This window comes from Dermacentor albipictus, unplaced genomic scaffold (genome assembly GCF_038994185.2).
Source record: "Dermacentor albipictus isolate Rhodes 1998 colony unplaced genomic scaffold, USDA_Dalb.pri_finalv2 scaffold_13, whole genome shotgun sequence".
Lineage (NCBI taxonomy): Eukaryota > Metazoa > Arthropoda > Arachnida > Ixodida > Ixodidae > Dermacentor > Dermacentor albipictus.
In genome coordinates, this window is record NW_027225567.1 from 10,568,838 (window position 1) to 10,591,135 (window position 22,298).

The following is a 22,298-nucleotide window of genomic DNA, read 5'->3' on the forward strand; positions in this document are numbered from 1 at the left end:
ATAATTAGTAGGCCCTAGAAGATGCCATCAAAATCCAAGACGTCACATCCCCCAGGTGCGGGAACATAGGTAGGCGTCGCCACCCGTATTTCGTTCTTGCGCTTTTTCTGGCTCACCAAACGTCTTATCGTTGTAAAAGTGGTGTTTTCAGTGTTGTAGAAAGGTAATTTACTGATGCAAAAGAAATCATTTTTCCCTTTAGTGTCCCTTTAACAAGCATGGTGCCACGCACGCACAAGTAAACATGAACACATCCCACTCGATGACCGCTTAACCTCGCTGTCAAAACGATGACGTGAGGAAATGTGCCAGCAGCAGCGAGCGAAGCGGCATTCGTACTGTCTATGGCTTCAACGCAAAATGACCGCTGAGAGCACACAGCAGCTACGAGCCGCCAACGCACCTAGACTCTGCCCCCAGCGCAGATCCCTCTGGAGATACGTCCGCGCGCAGCCACCACATGCGCAGCTGCAGCTGGAGTAGAACGCCGCCCCCTCTCCACCTTTCCCCCGGTGTCTCGCAACGTTGGGTGCCTCGCGCAAGGCGGCAAGATTCCTCCCCATTTTCGTCCCCTTCGCGCGGACGAGATTAAGCCACGATCTCGGCTCCACTCGCAGGCTTTCATTCGCACGTACAGCGTAGGGAGTGCGGCGACGGTGTTCTCGCCTTTGGACATTATATGCAACCTCACAGCGACGACGACGCCCACGCCGACGGCGGAAATATGCTTGGAGCGTCCATATAATATCTCTCGCAATAAAATGAAAAGTTAGAGTGACGTTTCACTTGTGAACGCAGTTGACGCGCAAGCGTATGTGTGCTTTAGCGCACACGAAGCTATCGGCTCTCGGTGGGCCTAGATGCCTAGACTGCCCACATCACAGATCGCTTTCAAGATAAGGTTCACGCGGCCAAGCCATATGGAGCAGCTGCCAGAGTAGACCCCTCCCCCCCCCCCCCGACCCAGCGCACACAGGCTTGAACACATGAACGCATCACACTGGATGACCGTGGGGACTCGCTGCATTAGCTGCATTACAGTGGATTCGAATTTTTAAACCGCTTCACAGCGTAGTACTAGATTCCATGGTTTTACTGTTTGCGTGTGCACTGATAATGACACCATCGATGGGAGTGCACGTAAATATAGGTTGTAGTAATTAAGTTTGCGTATAGCTGCAGAGGGTGCTAAGAATACCTGGCTCCGGACAGGCCGCCATTGGAATCTGAACCTGGCAACGTTCAACGTTAGAACGTTTTCTAGTGACGCGAGTCTAGCAGTGTTATTGGAGGAATTAGAGGGTAGTAAATGGGATATAATAGGGCTCAGTGAGGTTAGGAGGACAAAAGAAGCATATACAGTGCTAAAAAGCGGGCACGTACTGTGCTACCGGGGCTTAGCGGAGAGACGAGAACTAGGAGTCGGATTCCTGATTAATAAGGAAATAGCTGGTAACATACAGGAATTCTATAGCATTAACGAGAGGGTGGCAGGTCTTGTTGTGAAACTTAATAAGAGGTACAAATTGAAGGCGGTACAAGTCTATGCCCCTACATGCAGTCATGATGACGAGGGAGTCGAAAGCTTTTATGAAGACGTGGAATCGGCGATGGGTAAAGTCAAAATAAAATACACTATACTGATGGGCGACTTCAATGCCAGGGCAGGCAAGAAGCAGGCTGGAGACAAGTCAGTGGGGGAATATGGCATAGGCTCTAGGAATAGCAGAGGAGAGTTATTAGTAGAGTTTGCAGAACAGAATAATATGCGGATAATGAATACCTTTTTCCGCAAGCGGGTTAGTCGAAAGTGGACGTGGAGGAGCCCGAATGGTGAGACTAGAAATGAAATCGACTTCATACTCTGCGCGAACCCTGGCATCATACAAGATGTAGACGTGTTCGGCAAGGTACGCTGCAGTGACCATAGGATAGTAAGAAGTCGAATTAGCCTAGACTTGAGGAAGGAACGGAAGAAACTGGTACACAAGAAGCCAATCAATGAGTTTGCTGTAAGAGGGAAACTAGAGGAATTCCGGATCAAGCTACAGAACAGGTATTCGGCTTTAACTCAGGAAGAGGACCTTAGTGTTGAAGCAATTAACGACAATCTCATGGGCATCATTAAGGAGTGCGCAATAGAAGTCGGTGGTAACGCCGTGAGACAGGACACCAGTAAGCTATCGCAGGAGACAAAAGATCTGATCAAGAAACGCCAATGTATGAAAGCCTCTAACCCTACAGCTAGAATAGAACTGGCAGAACTTTCTAAGTCAATCAACAAGCGTAAGACAGCGGACATCAGGAACTATAATATGGATAGAATTGAACAGGCTCTCAGGAACGGAGGAAGCCTAAAAACAGTGAAGAAGAAACTAGGAATAGGCAAGAATCAGATGTGTGCGTTGAGAGACAAAGCCGGCAATATAGCTACTAATATGGATGAGATAGTTCAAGTGGCTGAGGAGTTCTACAGAGATTTACATAGTACCAGTGGCACCCACGACGATCGTGGAAGAAAGAATAGCCTAGAGGAATTCGAGATCCCACAGGTAACGCCAGAAGAAGTAAAGAAAGCTTTAGGAGCTATGCAAAGGGGGAAGGCAGCTGGGGAAGATCAGGTAACAGCAGATTTGTTGAAGGATGGTGGTCAGATTGTTCTAGAGAAACTGGCCACCCTGTATACGCAATGCCTCATAACGTCGAGCATACCGGAATCTTGGAAGAACGCTAACACAATCCTAATCCATAAGAAAGGGGACGCCAAAGACTTGAAAAACTATAGACCGATCAGCTTACTGTCCGTTGCTTACAAAGTATTTACTAAGGTAATCGCAAATAGAATCAGGAACACCTTAGACTTCTGTCAACCAAAAGACCAGGCAGGATTCCGTAAAGGCCACTCAACAATAGACCATATTCACACTGTCAATCAGGTGATAGAAAAATGTGCAGAATATAACCAACCCTTATATATAGCTTTCATTGATTACGAGAAAGCGTTTGATTCAGTCGAAACCTCAGCAGTCATGGAGGCATTACGGAATCAGGGTGTAGATGAGCCATATGTAAAAATACTGGAAGATATCTATAGCGGCTCGACAGCCACCGTAGTCCTCCACAAAGAAAGCAACAAAATCTCAATAAAGGAAGGCGTCAGACAGGGAGATACGATCTCTCCAATGCTATTCACAGCATGTTTACAGGAGGTATTCAGAGACCTGGAGTGGGTAGAATAGGGGATAAAGGTTGATGGAAAATACTTTAGCAACTTGCGATTCGCTGATGATATTGCCTTGCTTAGTAACTCAGGAGACCAATTGCAATGCATGCTCACTGACCTGGAGAGGCAAAGCAGAAGGGTGGGTCTGAAAATTAATCTGCAGAAAACTAAAGTAATGTTTAACACTCTCGGAAGAGAACAGCAGTTTACGATAGGTAGCGAGGCACTGGAAGTGGTAAGGGAATAGATCTACTTAGGGCAGGTAGTGACCATGGATCCGGATCATGAGACTGAAATAACCAGAAGAATAAGAATGGGCTGGGGTGCGTTTGGCAGGCATTCTCAAATCATGAACAGCAGGTTGCCACTATCCCTAAAAAGGAAAGTGTATAACAGATGTTTGTTACCAGTACTCACATACGGGGCAGAAACCTGGAGGCTTACGAAAAGGGTTCTGCTGAAATTGAGGACGACGCAACGAGCTATGGAAAGAAGAATGATGGGTGTAACGTTAAGGGATGAGAAAAGAGCAGATTGGGTGAGGCAACAAACGCGGGTAAATGACATCTTAGTTGAAATCAAGAAAAAGAAATGGGCATGGGCCGGACATGTAATGAGGAGGGAAGATAACCGATGGTCATTAAGGGTTACGGACCGTATTCCAAGGGAAGGGAAGCGTAGCCGGGGGCGGCAGAAAGTTAGGTGGGCGGATGACATTAAGACGTTTGCAGGGACAACATGGCCACAATTAGTACATGACCGGGGTAGTTGGAGAAGTATGGGAGAGGCCTTTGCCCTGCAGTGGGCGTAACTAGGCTGATGATGATGATGATGATAGCTTCTAATAAGGTGAGTTGTGAGTTCAGCGCTGTCCTGTGTGTTTCCTGCCTTTTGTCTGTCGTCTTGCGCGGCCCCTTCAAAATGCGTGACAGCACTGAAAGCCACTGCAAGGTAATCTCCGTAAATCGGCACGATAATGTTTCTCTAGAAACCGAAACTCATTACTTGTCAGCAACAAAGATGACGCCCTCATATATCTGTGCGGAGCAAATTTGTTGATATGATGCGCTTCGATTGTTCCCCTTCCCTGTTGCCTCTTAGCTTTCCCAAATATTGAAACTCAAGAGGGGAGTGCAGCCGCACGGTTTACAATGTATCGGCAGGTTGTCGCCCGTACCTCTAAGGGGGCATGCACAAGCATCCTTCCATTAAGAGACCTATGTGACTGCCCTATGTACTCTTTGTCGTAGGTGTGGGAACTCGCCCAACAAACCATTCTTATATCTAAGCCATCGCATATTGCGAATGTACTCACAACCAGAAAGGCATCATCAGGAGCCCCGACAGGCCCGTGGCCAACTGTAGGTAACCCCAGTCGCGGATGTAGTATGCCAACAGCGGCAGCAGCAGCAGCGGAATTGTGTAACCAATGCCGAAACCCACGTTCATCATCATTCGGTACTGTGGTGGCATGATCTCCATCACTGCAGTGAACGAAACAAGCGGTAAAAAGACGGTTAATTACCGGCAACAATACGTCCGTAGAGGTATAAGAAAAACAGGTAGTCGTTCGCTTATACAATATGCAAACGTAATACAAGCAAATGCACACAATTTTTTTGCTGTCATGCATGGCACATCTCCTCCGTTATGTAGAACGGAAGAAAGTTTGCTTTTAAAGCGCGGAAGCTCCCCTGTATATAACTGAAAACCAACTCGATGTCCATTTGGCGCGCTATGCCTAGACAGCGCTTACATCTTCGTACACATGGATGCACAGGACATTTCTCGCATGCTCTAAGCCCCCTGCGAAAGGTGAAACTAAATAAAATACAGCTGGATATGGCACGGGTATCGGAGGGCACGAACATGCGAACATTCTAACAACCACTCTGATCACCCAGCGAGAGGTATGGCCTAATTTCAAGTAATGCATCTTGGATACACTTGGAAATGTATTTCTCTCGTAGTGAGCTGACCTATATTAGTGCTCATGTTTTGGCAGACAGCCGTCGGAGGCCGATTGACGTTTGCCGCATGAGTGAACAGAGTGAATGCTGGGAGAGTTGATAGCTGACGGGGAATAGCGCGATAAACAAGGGACCAGAAAGAAGCACGACATTAGCGCTGACAAGCCTTATTGTAAGAAACACAAATATGTAACATAGCACGAACACGTGTAAAATTAGCGGTTGAATAATAAATGTTTAACTTATGCAGCATCACAGATGGCCTCGGAGCGCACACGTCACCAAACTTGTGAATAAAGAACGCTTCAGCACTATACCACGCATTGTTATTTTTGTGCTCCGACAAAGCCTTACAATCACTCAGTTTACATTTCCATGCTTCGCAATGTGGGCGCAGATTAGATTGACAGTTGCCCTTTCAAAGATTATCTGTAGTCCATTAGGCGGTTATTGAAAAACCGTCCGGTTTGGCAGATATACCGCATATATATATGTATATATATATATATATATATATATATATATATATATATATATATATATATATATATATATATATATATATATATATATATATATATATATATATATATATATATATATGGCGCTTCGACCTTTCTTTCTAGTTCTGCGAAGATGTGGCCCATCTTATGTTTTGGCGGACAGACGACATTTACAGGAAATAAGCTTACCACCCTAATGCGGTCAGACAAGGAGTGCAGCCACGGAATATTGGCGACTGGCTTTTCTTTAGCGTTACCATTTGTTGTCATCACGCCCTTCGCTTTCAATTTTAACTTGCTCAGTATTCTTTCACTTCAGGAAGCCAAAGTGCTCAATGAATAATTTTACTGCCTAAGTCTGCTGAGTGATTAGAAAAGGCTTCAGTCATTTGATACAGGCATGACTTACGTAGATTCCAAACAGGATGTCGCAATACCATTTTTCACAAGTTTAGAGTAGGCAGAACGGAAATACAGAATGGGTTTCACAGACCTCGGTGAATACAAACATGTGCGATTGCACGAAATTCGCATATCGAGGTCCAAAAACTGAATGCATCGTTCCCTAGGTACTTCAAATTTGAAGCTCAAACCAGAAGCGTTTTCTTTAAATAGCTTGAGCACATTCGCTCTAGTACCATAGCGTCCATTCGCCTCAACAAAAACAAGATAATCGTCTTCATAGCGCATAGTTTTTAGCACACCTTCCAAGACACGAGGCAATGTCACGATGACCATTACTCTGGTACATTTCATAAGTTATTGGGGCAACGCGGGAACCAATACGCTTAACTATCCTAGCACTTCCGTTATCTTTCCTATCGCCATATACGTAAGTGTATGGTGATAAATCAAAGGGCGGTGTGGTAGAGAGTATCTTCGTATACGTATATAGGAGCAGGGCATATAGGATATGACGTATATAGTATATAGGAGTATAACATTTAGCAGGATATGCCGAAGCAATTCAAGTGCTAGAATGTCAATAAAGGGCCCGTCTACAGACAACATGGCAAATTTCGGTTGTACGCTGGAAGCTATTACGTGCTCTCTAGGGAGCGGTCTACGGCAAGAACTTTTTTAAATCGGTTCATAAATAACCAAGATAGAAATATTTCAGTGCCGCAAACCCATGATTTGAGGAGGCGAGCGCCACCGCCAACATAACACTTTCTCCACATGCCCCCGCCTAGGCCTCTGCAAGCGAAATTCCTTCCCAGCGTTCTCCGATAGCAGAGCATGAGGATCACGTGCCGCGCACGTCACGGGCCCGCCTCTTTTTTTTTTTTTACTCGCTTTCTTGCTGCGCGGCGTAGTTCCGCTGACGGTCTCTCGCGCGAGCTATTGCGTTTGCCTTGCTTAGCGCAGCGCGCTATTTGGCGCGCTGTGCATGAGAACAAATGACTAGCGGTATAAGTCAGTGCTACACGAATACTTAGGCAGACGCAAGAGGATCACACAGCATGATCGGGTGCTGGAACAAGGTAGAAAAAGGCATAGTTTCGCTCTCTGCTAACGCGACTGCACGAAATGGGAGCAAGAAGACAGAACGGAAGTATCTCTCTCTTGCTACAGCACGAAGTAAAACAGACACGCATACATTCGGCGTGTAGGTTTTGTATTTCTGAACTTTAATTAGTCTACTGAAACACCAGATCAAACAAATAACTGCTGTTGCCTTGAATGGTTATCATACTTACGTGCCACTATGAGCGAAGACACATCACTGCCACGTAGTAGGCTTGCGCAATATACGTTGACTCTCCCGCTGAGAGCGCTACGCCCGCGAGTAGAAAGGCAAATGGCGGGTGGTTTGAAATTTGAGCTCTTTCCGTGGCGAATAGGGCTGTAATAATCAGCAGGCCCGATCGTTAGCGCGCATTCTATTCACTGCACTCACCAGCTTAAAATGATCAGGCCTAGTAATGGGGCCTTAAACAGGCCACACCAGCAATGTTTTGAGCGTGTCAAGGTTGTGGAATATTTAGTTGCCCGAGACCCCCCTGACACGCGTCTGATAGTAGAATGGTACCGCCAATTCAAAAATAATTTTAAATAAGCAAAAAAACGCAAATGCGAAACCTAAATTTGACCAAGCAGCCGAGCGGACTTCGTGTTACGTCAAGAGAGGCACACCAGCCGCAAAGGCGCGCAAGGTATGCCGGACTCGTTGGTGGGGCAGACGCGCAGCTGATTATTGAACCTTCTGCATTTTCGGGTGACCATGCAATATGCAACAGCTCTTCGGATGTGTCAGTCAGTAACTGCTACGATTTCGATTATTTCAATAACCATGACTTCCCGTTCGCATTCGACCCGCCACTAGTCCTAAATTATGGGGTTTCACGTGCCAAAACCACTTTCTGGCTATGAGGCACGCCGTAGTGGAGGACTCCGGAAATTTCGACCACCTGGGGTTCTTTAACAGGCACCTAAACCTAAATACACGGGTGTTTTCGCATTTCGCCCCATCGAAATGCGGCCGCCGTGGCCGGGATTCAATCCCGCGACCTCGTGCTCAGCAGCCCAACACCATAGCCACTGAGCAACCACGGCGGGTGACCTGCCACTAGTGCCAAAGCCCATGCGCAACATATCGTGCTGCAGCATGAAGACCAAGGGTAGCCCTAAACACTGTTTTTGTACGTGCTGCTTGCTATTTTAGGTGCTTTACCCCTTCTCAGGGAAGCGCTTGGCATGCCTACTATGAGATGTGGAGCACTACTTTCCGTATTTGTATCCCACTGAAACGCCGCCCACAGTCCAAAGGGCTGACCGATGCATTAGGTTGCATAGGCAAGTAAAGCGACTGCTCGTCGGTCGCTTGAGATTTAATGCTAGCCACTCATCGCTGGCATCACTTAATGTCAGAACATATCTAAACACGTAGATTTTGTGCAAGTAGGCACCGCTGCATCACTCTGAGTCGCGCTGATATGAGTAACCACACACCTTCGAAGACAGCGAGAGGGACACCGTAAATGGTGTCCCGCTCGCTGTTTTCGATGGCGTGTGGTTGCTCCATGTGCAACGCTCCCGCGCTCCCGTGCATGGCAGCGTTGTTTATGCTGCCTACTTATCATTCTTCGTATTCTCTTCATGCACACAGTTTATGTGCTTCTTAAGGTAAACGTAAATTAGGACTTTGCGCGCATGGTCATTCATCTACAGAACGCGTGGTTTTCTAGCACAAACGCCAATGCCAGTATTAGAGTGTTTAATTTGGTGTTCTTACGCTTCGCTCAGCAGCTGAGTGAAGCGAAAGCGTGAATGCGCATGCGCCGTCCGCTTAGCCGCAAGCGGGCTAGCGGAGCGAAAAACACGCTCCGCTTACCAGCTACCTAAGCGGAGCATAGCTGCCGTCTTTCACTAGCGAGGGTGGTCGATGTGCGCGCCCTCTTTCGCGCGCGCATCGAGGCACCTCGCTTGCCTCACTCTTTCTAAGATGGCTGCCTCCAGCGACATATCCTAGACCATGCCGCTCACTTCAACCTCGCCTTTATGTGCGTATGTGCAGCGCAAGCCGCGAAAGCGATTTCACATAGACGAAGATTAATGTTTGCTGAAAGAAATTGCAAGGGCCCAGTCAATTGAAAGCCCTGCAGGTCGGAGGATGTGCTGTGAAATATAGCGCGCACTGCGCAGCGCTAAGGATTGGATTGGATGATGCATGCAAGCCAGTTGGCTATCAAGTGGCATTCCCCAAGTCGACGCTTTAATTCCTGTCGAAAATATGGACCGGTAATGCATTACTAGCGCACGTCTAGCTACTTCATGGACAAATATGTTATATGTAATCGTTTTCCTTTATAAAAGCAACCATGTAATGAAGCAAACGCGCCTCGAGTTTCCGATAGCAGCTCGGAGACGACGACGAAGACCCGCGCTGGTATGTGCAGGAGAGCTCGGGCTGTTCGCTGCTTCTAGGCTGCTGTTTATCTGCGGCTCCTCACCTTTAATTAAACATCAACACATTTATTGGAAATTGCTGGAATCCCTCAAGTTACACTGGAGCTCCGCAATCGTACTTTGCCCACCATCACCATGATTGATGCGACCTACGCACCGACGGTTCCCATGGCTGCCCCTGTTGTACGATGCGGGGCGCTGACAGACGCTAGCCGCGTCTACCCAAGTGACTCGGAGCCGCGTTGACCGAACGAATGCCACAAACCTTTATTTGACAACGACATGTATAGAACGCATGGCGCGTTGCGCCCTCTACATCTTTCCCCCGAGATATGCACACAAGAAACATCAAACACTTCACAAGTCAAGTCTTCTTGGAATCTTGACTCGACGGCCAAACCTGGTGACTCACTCCACAATCATTGGAGACTCGTGGTGTTGTTGTTGTCGTGGCGTCTGTTACCGTGGTCTGCTGTTCGTGCTCCTCGTGGTTTTCACTCCTGGCTGGCTCGTTGAGCTGCCTCATCGTTGTGTCTGAATAGGGCACTAGATGTATCCTATTACGCACAAGCACCGCGTTGGGTATTTCCACGATGTGCCAGCGGGGCTTGGAGGCTGGGCTGAGAACACACGCCGTATCCTTGGTGTCTTGAACCCACACCATATCTCCCGGCAGTAGCGGAGGAAGGATGGTCGCGGCACGACGGCGATCGAAGTCTTTCTTCTGCCGCCTTCTCACCTCTTCGTCTTGTCACTTTACATCGTCTGGCACAGGCCACTTCGGTTCCAGGCGGTCCACTGCCTTGGGAAGCCTGGTTCGCAAGCTGCCACCCAACAGTAGCTGCGTTGGGCTGAACCCTGTGATGCCTGCAGTGTCTCTGTACGACAGAAGAGCCAGGAAAGGATCGTCTGCTTTCGCAAACAATTATTTGATCGTACGCACCATACTTTCTACTTCCCCATTTGACTGCGGGTAGTTTGGACTTGACGTGATGTGTTAGAAGCCATAGCACTTCGCAAAAGCTGCAAAGGCATGTGAAGCAAATTGTGGTCCATTATCACTTCGTACTACTGCGGGAATGCCAAAACGAGCAAAAATGCTTTTGCCTGCATTGATGACCGCCTCAGAGTTTGTGCTTTGCATGTAGATGACTTCAGGGTAGCGAGAACGATAATCAACTACTAGTAGGTAGTTGTGTCCCTTGTAACTAAACCAGGCCATTCCTACTTCAAACAAATTTGATTTTTTACAAGCACTGTTCGAGGAGGGCGCATGTAACCGGCAAAGGACGGCACAGGAGTCAACCTGAGGTTGTAATAAAGAAGGCGGCGCAGGATCTCCAGGGCACCCAAGGGGTAGCGGGGGGATCAAAGCTGGAAGCAGAGCGGCCCGTGGGTTGGGGCCGCGAAGGCCGAAGCGTCCAGGGCTGTTCGCAAATGATGACAAGTTTTACAATTAGTGAAAAATTATGCAGATTCCACGCACTATGGGAATCGATGTAAGCGAAGCTCTGCGTGCTGGATGCTTTGATCGACGGCAATTAGCGGGGATGTTGACGGCTAAAGCTTAATTTCTTCAACGTTTAGGCTGACACGAGAGTGTTGAGTTGTTAAACGTTAGCTTGCGTGCACCACTGCTGTTTGTCTGCGTAGTACACAGAACACACAGGGAGAGGTGTTTGCTTGAGGCGTTGTTGTGCGCCATATTTCATAACCTTAGAGAGGGTTGAGCATAGTCATTGCCTCACATGGCACATCGCATTGTGGGAGAAGCATTAAACTTGAATTAGATTATGGGGTTGTACGTGCCAAAACCACACTCAGATTATGAGGCAAGCCATAGCGGCGGACTCCGGATTAAATTTGACACCGTGATGTTGTTTAACGTGTCCCAAAATCAAAGTGCACGTGTGTTTTCTATTTCGCCCCCATCGAAATGCGGCTGCCACGATTGGGATCAAATCCACGACGTGTATTAATGCCATAGCCGCAAAGCTAACGCGGCGGGCACAGAAGTGTTGATTTGATGGTCAACCGCTTTCGTAGTGTCTCCTGGACCTTGGGGTGCGCTTTAATTAATGAAGCTCTGCTTCTGCACGCCATGCGTAAATTTCCTGCCTGACATATCTGCATGGCGTTAATTTTCAGAAATAGCACCAACGTACTGCACTGCACCTTGAACTTAAGTTTATCCTGTTTGCCTGCAACCACTGTCGCATAGTAGTGGGTTTCCTTACCTTCTCACGTCACCTCCCCCTCTCTCTTGTATGGAAACTGCCGATCTCCTCCCTTTCTTTCTTCTCCTCTCTACAGTTATATCTGCGCCCCCTCTGGCCTCGCACGTTAGTGGAAAGGGAAGCGCGGCCGTTTCTGCAATGCTTCTGATGAGAGTCACGGATAATTACAGCTGTGAAGCGGCTAAAGTGGCGAGGGCCAGGGAGTTCCAGAGGGCACTGTGCACATTCGACGTGGTGGGATGGAAATTAGTTTCTCCCGTCGCCTTTCCTCCCTGACTCGCGCCTGTAATATATATACATGCTCTGAACCACCCGCTGACGCGGTGTGCGCGACAGAAGCAGTCCACAGCGGGAGCAGCAGCAGCAGCAGCAGCAGCAGCAGTGGGAAAGTCGAAGGAAGAGTCAAAGGAAGCTTCGCTTTAAAACACGATTGAATAAATCTAATTACGCCCAGCCATCAACTTGTGAAGCTAAGTCCAGCACTACCGCACCCCGCGACTTCGGCTACACCAGTCAGAACATTGCCTCTGAAGGTACGTCGGACAGTCTTCGTCGCGCCTGCGGCGCTGGGACTGAGTCAGTCATCGTCATCGGCGGACTTTCAGCCACTTGCGTTCAACCGTGGTTGCTAAGGCGCTCTGCCTTCTAGATCGCCGTATGCTGCGAGAAATTATGATCCGCCACGACTGACTTAGCATGAGCGCCGCAGGGTCGAGACAGTCTGTCCAACCCAGCCTCTGTCCAATCTACGTATTTTACAGCGCCGGCAGCCAGCGTCCGAGAGTAAAAAAAACTAGACTCAACTCCACAATGCCGGCACGCCTAGGGACACGCACCTAAAACATGCGCTAAGGCAACAAACGGCACGTGAAACTTTGGAAGCGTTTTACATTAGAAAAGCTGGTCCGCATTGTGTCAGTGACATCTGTTTTTCTGTACCAGGCCGAGCAGAAGATGTTTTAACGCTTACTCAGATAACGTGTTTTTTACGCGAATCTACATGAAGCCTTGTACGCATGCGCATGCGCTCTGGTCTGGGAGGGCTATATATGTAGGATGCGTTTACGCTAATTAAACAGTGGGAGTAAGCGCCCGCGGTGTCTTCTCTCTTGTGTGTGTGGTCTTGATGCAAAACTCGTTTATTATGAACATTATGCTGTCGTAAAGTGCACCCATTTCGTTTCTGAGTGAAATGTATCACTTCACACGACCGCTTTCATGAAGGCTCAGCCATCTTTAACGGGACGTTTGAAATTGGGTGTTTCGGTAGTAATCGCGAAATATTATTTCTTCCCTTATTGTAATGCTTGTGTCCAATAATTAACCTCTTCATGCGATTCGAGCGGGTGATTCAATATAGTAATGAAGAAAGCCAGTACGACTGACTGTACCATAAATGAATAGTTAATTACTGTCTGATTATTAAGTAAAATTATGCGGTTTTTACGTCCCAAAACCACTTTCTGATTATGAGGCGCGCCGTAGTGGGGGACTCCGGAAAGTTGCACCACATGCGGTTCTTTAACGTGCAACTATATCTAAGTACACGGGTGCTTTGGCATTTCGCCCCCATGGAAATGCGGCCGCCGTGGCCGGGATTCAATCCCGTGACCTCGTGCTTAGCAGCCCAACTATGTAATTATGATGGGTCACTATAACATGCACAAAATCATTCTTCCACCTTGACTTGCTTTCTATATGGAGTCTCCAGTGCCTTGGGGTAAAGTTATTTAAATATCACCCATTTATTGACAATCGATCGTAATCCCTGGATGAAGGTATTTGACGAAAATACATGAAAAGAAAGCAGTGTTTAGTAATTATCAGTCACACTTGCATTTAAAGCAGAAAAGTAAAACTTTCGCAACGCACTGCACCAAAAATTTTGCGATTTTCACGGAATTTCACAGCCGTACCTCGTGCGTTATTTAGTACTGTAGGAAACATCTAGGTAACTGGCAGAATGACACCCTGGAACGCTTTAATGAGTAACTTTCTACCAACAATGTTATAAACCTACACAGAAGAAACATATTTAACTGCGTCTTAAACTGGTAACTCTCGAAACTACGTCTTTCGAGAGTTACCTCCTCTCGAAAGACGTAGAACGCTTTTCATACTGTCCTTTTTCCACAAATTATATCACAGCCACTCTTCCTTTGCTATATCCCATCTCACGCCAGCACATCGCATATCCCCACGCATTGACCACCAACTCAAAGTCGAACCCATTTTTGCTGGCACTAACCTCTTCTTTCATTCGCCGCTCGTCCTAGCCATCCGTCAATGGAATCTTCTGCCTCGCACCATTGCATCTGTCATTGATTACGAAGCGTTTGTAACCAGCCTGAAATGTCACCTTGAGCTGTAACTTTCATTCTTACCCCCTCCTCACTTCACACATGTGTATGTATATATAACGCTACTCTCTGTAACAATTGAATGTTTGTTGATTATTGTTGATATGTATCTCTATATTTTGTTTTTATATTTAGCATGCTGTTAATGGTAAGCGACTTCTGTACACATCGTAGTACTGCGTTGCTTTGTACTAACTGTTGTTCCCCCCCCCCTATGTAATGCCTCCTGGGCCTTTAGGGTATTTGAATAAAAAAAAAAATATATCGCTCGTCACTCAGAACATTGTTTCGTACGTCGAATAAATATAAACATCGTGCTCCGCCTATTTTACTGAGAATACCGAGTTTTAACAACCAAATACAGTTTATAACGCGTAAAAATCGGCATAAAACGACCAATCATTTGCTGTTTTCATAGCACATAAGCAACCTACATGTGCACACTTTTGGTACGCATCACCAAAAAGTGGCCCTCATCGTTTCCAAATTATAAATAGCTGCTGTGTTTGCTCCTGCCGAGAAGAAAGTAATAGTGTGGCTCTTATTTAGAAACAGTCTGAAAATGAAATCGTCAGTCAGAAGTGACACATGACTTTAGAGAACAATTAAAGAAAGTGTTCAGTTGATATTGAAATGGCTGTGCGAGTTAGACCAAGGTCATTTTCATGAGCACAACTACGGTAGGTCTGATTACACAATGAAATTCGACAGTCATAGTTGTAAGAGGTTTGATTAGATGTTTGATGGTGATAAGATACTGAGACAGTACGCTGCAATGGGCAGATATTAAAGAGTTCCGGCATTTGATGATCCAACGATTTCAGGCTTTAAGGCACACCTAGTCGTAGGGCGCGGCTGATTATAATGCTTTATCCGGACTATTCTCTCACCCACCGAATAAATCTAACAAGCTGATTGTGTTTTAGAATGCAGATATAGCGGTCGCAAAAAACTGGGTATGATGCAAGTTGTGCAAGCTGACAGCATGTTAGTGGGGGCACTGCCCAGAGCCAGGGGTTATCCGCGCATCGTCCGCTATGGGCCGTCCGGAGAAGACACAAAAGACAATCTTCGTTGTCCAAGCAGAGGCATATGCGTAGTAAAGAAAAGCGTTACTTATGAGGTCACTCTCCTCAGAATGTAAATTTAACTTAAGCTGTAGTTATAATTGACTTTCCAGCGTGCAGCCGAAAGTACCAGCGCCCACTTTCAAAAGTAAGGGGGCAAATGACATACTTTTGACCCCTTGATTTTGACCCCCTTGATTCCCCGGTAGGTACGCCTCTGGAACATAAGTGCAACACATGGTTAGAAAGACAGTAAACCGTGCAGTACGAGCGGGGATCCCTCAAAGTAGGCGAGGAGAATGATGAGAATGGAGAGGATATTATCCTACCTTGCCGGTGAAGCAGCGCACTGACACGGAGACGGCGAAGACACACAAGAATATACGACTCTAGCTGCACTCGCAACTATTTTATTTCAGAACACATACTTCATATTTGTCTTCGCCGTCTCCATGCCAGTGCGCTGCTTCACTAGCAAGGAAAGATGATTAATCATGAACTAGCCCAACTTTCTACATTACTGTTTATCGAGTGGATCGGCAGGCACTGTTATGTCGATGCTAGGTTAATGAAAACAGAATATTTCCAGGATAAGCTTGTAAAAAATGTAGAAGAGCTAAAAAATGAGCTAAATATGGCGAGTTATTCATGGAAGGCGGTGGAAAAAAGACTTCAAGCAGTCGAGGAAAAGCTGAATAGGGCCACCATCGTGAACAAGAATGGTTGCGGCAATAGAACGCAGTCTTCCGACATGACAAGAAAGGGAGTGTCAATAAAGCACGTGGAATACGTGCAACGTGGGGAGGGGGTAGCTGAAAAGAGCAGCACCTACTTTGACGCGGCCACAAAGGAAAAGCAGGAACACAGGGGTCAATGCCCCTAGTCAAGTCCGAATCACACGGAAAAGGACGACAAAGGAAAAGGGAGATACCTCGGTAGTAGGAGAGAATGAAAAAGTGATTATCTCCAGCCACTCAAAACCTGGCTAGGTGCTCAGAAGCAATTGTGGAGAGGATGAAAGGCGATAAAAGAGTTGCCGCACGGACATTTCCATTGCCGACATTGGGTTCTGTCATGGAGCGAGCAAAAGGTAAGCTCGCAAAAAATGCCCACGGACGCAACTTTGTCGTAGTAGCAGGTGAGCCAAATGACGTCCTAAGCAGAAAGGGGACAGGACTAGCCCAGCACTTGGCCAAGGGGGTAGACGAGTTGCGCGAGCTGTCCCCTCAGGTGCAGATCCTGATGTGCACAGGGTCGGGGCTGTGTGTACGTGGGAGTAAAGTACAAAGGGCCGTAGTGGCTGCTAATGAGGCCATATGTACAATGAGCCAAGAGAAAGGTTTTGAGAGTGTAGAAATAGAAAGGGCTGTGAGAAGATATGGTGGTTTTCAACGAAACGGGATCCACTTCATTCACAGGCTTGGACGAGAAGTGGGCTGGCGACTTGCTGGTCGCGCGGTTTTCTTTTTAGGGGGCCCACGGGCACTCAGGAAGCCAGTGTAGGTAGTAATGAAGGTCCCCTAGGGGCACTTCAGAATAACATCACCGTCAATAACATGAAAAGGAGGAAAACAAGAAAGAGAGCTCGCCCTGCAACAGCCTACATAAACATTCAGGGTGGCAGAAGAAAAGAAATGTGGGCAGAGAATGAGAAGGATTTAAATAGAGATCAAATAGGGGTATTTGCGGTTACAGAAACGCACCTTAGAGACTCGGAAGAGCCGCCAGTGATTGAGAATGATGTTTGAGAAGGGTGCAACAGAACTAAATGGGAAACAAAGGGAGGGGGAGCCGGAATTTTCATCCATCAGGGTGTCAAATGGAAAAGAGTAAATTGAATATGTCAAGAGCATCTTTCTTTATCTTGTACAATGAGTGGAAATAAAATTTGGCTGGGCTTAACGTATTTGTGGACAGGAAATAATTGCAGAGAGAAGAACTGAGAGTTACTGAAATGCCTAAATGCTGATATTAAGGGTTGCGGGAATAATGCCGAAATATTCCTATTAGGTGATATGAATGCTCACATGCCGGATCTAGATGGCTCTACGGACAACAACGGAAATTGAATGCTATATGTTTGTGAGCAACATAATCTCGTTATCATGAATACAGGCTCTAAGTATGACGGGTAGACCACATGGCAAGCGGAAAACTGGCAATCGACAATTGATTACTGTGTGATTACAGAAGGAATTCATGATAAGCTGAGAGAAATGGTTATTCACGAGAAATGGTATAGCAACGTAGGGAGTGACCATAATGCATCATCTTGAAAGTGGGATATATAGTTGGGAAAGAGAGCAAGGAGTGAAAAATTGCCACCCTAAATTTGAACGCTGAAAAAATAAATATAGTCACAAGTGTCAAGGAACATGTTGCAATTGGCCAAGCAAACAGCGTGAATAAAGCGAGATTCTAAGTGTAATAACGAGAGAAATACGGGAACAGTAGCAACATGCTTGTTGGAAAGGAAGAAAGAAACCGAAAAGCTGGTGGTGCAGGGAGATACGAGAAGCGATCACCGAGCAACAGCAAGCATCTCGAGAACACAGGTACGCAAAGAAGGCGCAGTTCCCAAGGATGAAATAGTCAAAAAACGGTAAATATACCGGGAGGAAAAACCTATGGATCGAATACTGATTTACCCACAGATAAAAAGCGAAAGTCAACGTTGGTTGTCAGAAATACGTGAGAAAAAGAAGGCTGCACCCAGAATATTTTAGAACCGCATAATCTTATTATGCAGGACGTCTAGAACAATGCATCAGCATATCCTAGACGAAGATGGAAACAAAATGGAAGGGGACGAGACATGAAATTACAGCCGAAAAATGAAAGCCGAATTGTTCCAAGCCAATGACTGGGTTGTATTTAAGAAACAAAGAGCATGAAAGTGAACCAGATGGAAAAGGAGCTGGTGCTGACGAAGTCCAACTTGCAGAAAGCCGAAGAAAAAGTTCCTAAGCGCACAGCCACAGGGCTAGACAATGTTCCGGTTAGGCATATTAATCAACTATGACCGAAAATTAGGCAAGCTCTCTTGAAAGCTGTGGAAAAAGCTTTAAAAGATGGACGAATACCAGAGAGTTGGCGACAAAGTAAAACGACTTTAATTTATGGACGTACGGGGAAGAAAGATAGAAGTCACTCATATAGACCGTTGACTATTACATCAGTAATATACAGGTTAGCAGTGCAGGAAATTAAAGCTGCATGCATGGGAAGAGAATAATGGCATTTTGGGAGAACTTCAAAATGGCTTCAGAATAAGTAGGTGTTCGGAAGATAGCGTATTTTTTCGTGCTCAGTGCATTGAAATATCCAGAGACGAGCGGAGACCGTTATGTGTGGCGTTTTTAGACATTACAAGAGCGTAAGACAACCTAGACTGCAACATTTTATGGGATATTCCGGAAGGCTTAGGCGACGATTGTATACTGATTTTGAGAGAGATTTACCCTAGAAAGCACCGTTTGCGTTGAATGGGAAGGGATGAGGAGCGATGACAAAGTTGCTATCAACAAGGGACTGAGGCAGTGGTGCCCGTTATCCCCACTGCTGTTTATGATGTACATGGGGAAGATGGAGAGGCCGCTAGAAGGAAGTAATAACGGGTTTAATCTCTTATACAAACAGGCGGGTACAGTAGGAGAGCAGCAGCTCCAGGTTTATTTGATGCAGACAACATTGTGGTGATAGCTAACAAGCAATGGGATTTGCGACGTCTAGCTAATATTTGTGAACAGGAAGGCGACAATTTAGGTGTGAAAGCCCGCGTTAAGAATAAGGTGTTATGATATTCAATGAAAACAGTGATCAAAGAGTGGCAATACAGGGCCAGGAACTATCTGTCGGGAAACAATATAAGTACCTTGGTATATGGATAAACGAAGGCAGTAGATATATCGCAACACAGGAAAAAAACAGTAACAGCAAAGAGGAAGAGAAATGCGGCCATAATGAAAACCAGAGTGCTATGGAGATACAATAGGCTCGAAGTGCTCCGGGGTTTGTGTAAAGGTGTAATGATTCCACGACTTACATCTGGAATGGCGGTTCTTTGCTTGAAATGAGCGGTACAATCAGGACTCGATGTGAAACTAATGTTAACGATGTTGGACGCCTCGCATTGGGCGCTCACGCGAAGACTGTGCAGGGTGATGTGGCCAGGACAAGTTTTGAAGTGAGGGAAGCTGTGAGTAAAATTGAGTATAACGAACGATTGAGAAATGAGGAAGAAAGTAAATGGGCTGGGAGAGTGCTAAGATATTTGTACAGGAATAACAATTCACAGTGGAGGAAAAGAACTAGGAAGGTTACCAGCAAGTATGCAACCGCTATAGTGAGCGATATGGCAACAAATAACGTCAAGCGGAAAGACAGAAAGGCCGAGACAATGACATGGCTGGCGGCAATGGAAAAAGAAACGTGCCATGAGTAACTACTTAATAGGAAAAATTAAAGCAGGAAAGAAACCATCTATGATAACTCAAACAGAAGCCTATTACTTTTCGATGCGAGATCAGGATGCCTTAAAACAAGCTCTTATAAAGCAAGATATAAGAAAGAAGAAGCATGCGCTTGGTGCGGTAAAGCTAGGGAAACGGTGGAGCTTGTTTGATTAGAATGTGAAGACATGTGCCCAGTGGTTTATTTAGGCATATCTGGCCTCCTTGAAGCCCTTGCATTCAGCGATAGCAGGGGGAAAGTAAGCATGTCCGCAATAGGAGATTAGTAAGAGGCGATTGGAAGTTTGGTAGAAGAAAAGTAGAGAAATAACAAACGACGGAGGCGTACAATAACAAAGTTCACAAAAGCAGTTCAGGAAGTTTGGTTGTGGGAATTCGCCGTGGGATTTTGTTTCCTTTTTTTGAACATAGGTAGGATATTAGGCAATATAATAATATCTTGGTGGTGCAACCCATGTCCCCATTCCAAAGCAGACGCTCATAGCAACCATCCATCTATCCATCAATCCATCCTTCCTCTCGCTATTCTCGACACATTTGCAACGACAAGTGATCTCGAAAAATCCGCAAGGTTATTCATAATACTCTGGTCTGAAACTAAGCGAAAGCTGCTTATGCACTCATTTGCTAAGAATGAAGTGAATGCTACAAAAGCAAAGCCCAATTCAGTTAGTAGTTGTCGGCGGGGACAGCCACCATGTTTATACGTACACTACGAAAACCACACAAAGGCGGCAAAGTAGAGAGTTTCACGTTAGCGGACGCATCTGAGAAATAGCGTACATGAGTACGCTAAACGCTGTGGGTAGTTTAACGTGCTGCGCTTGCACATTTCGATCCCTATATTCCGCAAAGTCCGCTATTACTGTTAACACGAGAAACTAAAACTGCATTAACTCTGTTTCTCTGGTTGACTTAGAAGCATTGTGCGAGCTAGTTGGTGTGGGTTGTGCATGTTAAACAGAGCCAAAAAACGCACGGACAAGGAAGATCACAGGAGTGGTCCTGTGCTCTTCCTTGTCCGTGTGTTTTCTGGCGCTGTTTAAAATGTCTTGTTGAGCTCTGCGGCAACCAGGGGGTTGCAGCGTGCGGGCCACACACGTTTGTACCCCTGCCACTACGCCCAATCTGCCAGGGTTGACCGGAATAGCGGACACGCTAAACGCTCCAATAAAACGTATGCGGCGTTAATGCAGCGGTTGTTTTGTCCGCTCTGTTTTCTGCGTTGTGTGCACTGCCTCTTCTTCAAGGTGCTGGCCTAGTGTTCACCAGATGCGCGAGACCGGGCGAAGTAGCCTGCGGGAAGGAGCGGGGGCACATACGAAGAGAGACGGTGGTGGCCTGGCACCCGGCGACGCCCATGGAGACGATGAAGCGGCCCGCGTTGTACCATCCGATAGCCGGCGCGAGCGACGACAGCGACCCGAACACCGTGATGATCAGCACACACGTGAAGAACGTCGGCCGGCGGCCCAGGCTGCAAGGTGAAGATGGGAGTGCATGTTCATGGTCCATCCAAAGCCACGGCCTCCAGTCTAGAATTCCAGCAGCTTAAACGTTGTGAGTTATATTTTTGAAGATTTCTTTTAGAGGCGACCTCATTGTAGAATATATTATGGTATACCTGTCGGCTTACCAGCGAACGCCCTTCGTTCCACAGAGTGCTGGTGGAGCGTGTTCACGCCCATCACTCTCTGTAATTATGCAGTAGAATATTTCTATGGCAGTATGGTCAAGTTTGATGGCCCAATTTTATGGTAGTCAACATTGTTAATAACAATCGAACACATTAAAAAGGTAAGGTTCGTGATATCTACTACGAGCACAAATTTAGTGGGCGATTAATTACGCAGTCACAGCAACACTCTGATCACCGATGGCTGGTCCGCTGCCAGGTCAAATTATTGGCAATCTGTGAATTAAAATCCGTACGTCAACTCTCAAAGAATCATTTCTACAGCTGAAATTTGAATGCTAAACATAGCTTTGGTTGCTTTTGCGACAATAAACGCTACATAAATAATACTGAGCACGGGCGCTATAACGTAAAACTATGCCAAACTTTTCTATTCAATTCTGCTATCAGCTCTCCACGATTGGTCAAAAACTTTTTTCGACCATCCCCACTTCACCGGTCTGTCACGCGACGTCACGAAAACCACGATACCTTCCCATCTGATATGATGTGTACACACTGATTATGCATGATGTGACAGAAAAAAGAAAACCAGTTATTTCTGATTTGACCCCTTTTCGCCATTAGCCCTCGGCTATTGGTAAAAAGTTTTCGGGCTGCACCCACTTCACGTGCCTGTCACGCGACGTCACAAAACCGCAAGAAGTCACTGCGTCAAAGTGACGTGTACGCGATAAAGATGCATTAATATGCCGAACAAAAGTGAATTTTCTTCGGAATAGCCGCAGGCTGCCCCGTTCCGAAAGGAATAAAAGATGGCTGCCTCCGATCGCTCAGACGCTGGCTACTCGCACCTGCCGGAGAGCATGGGTGCATTTGCGTATAATAATACTTCTTGCGTGGCCCTGTAACGTTTTCGAG

At 46.4% G+C, this 22,298-nt stretch overlaps 1 protein-coding gene across 8 annotated transcripts in view; it reads right to left on the reverse strand.

Annotated features, from left to right (window-relative positions):
• LOC135915697 (organic cation transporter protein-like) overlaps window positions 1–22,298 on the reverse strand; it is a 268,323-nt gene that overhangs the window by 109,542 nt on the left and 136,483 nt on the right. For all 8 annotated transcript variants that reach the window (XM_065448831.1, XM_065448830.1, XM_070528580.1 and 5 more), the window contains 2 exons: window positions 21,064–21,218; window positions 4,539–4,707 (listed from right to left, as the gene is read on the reverse strand). In XM_065448831.1, the coding sequence (XP_065304903.1) occupies window positions 4,539–4,707; window positions 21,064–21,218 (324 nt within the window). The remainder of the gene's footprint in view (window positions 1–4,538; window positions 4,708–21,063; window positions 21,219–22,298) is intronic.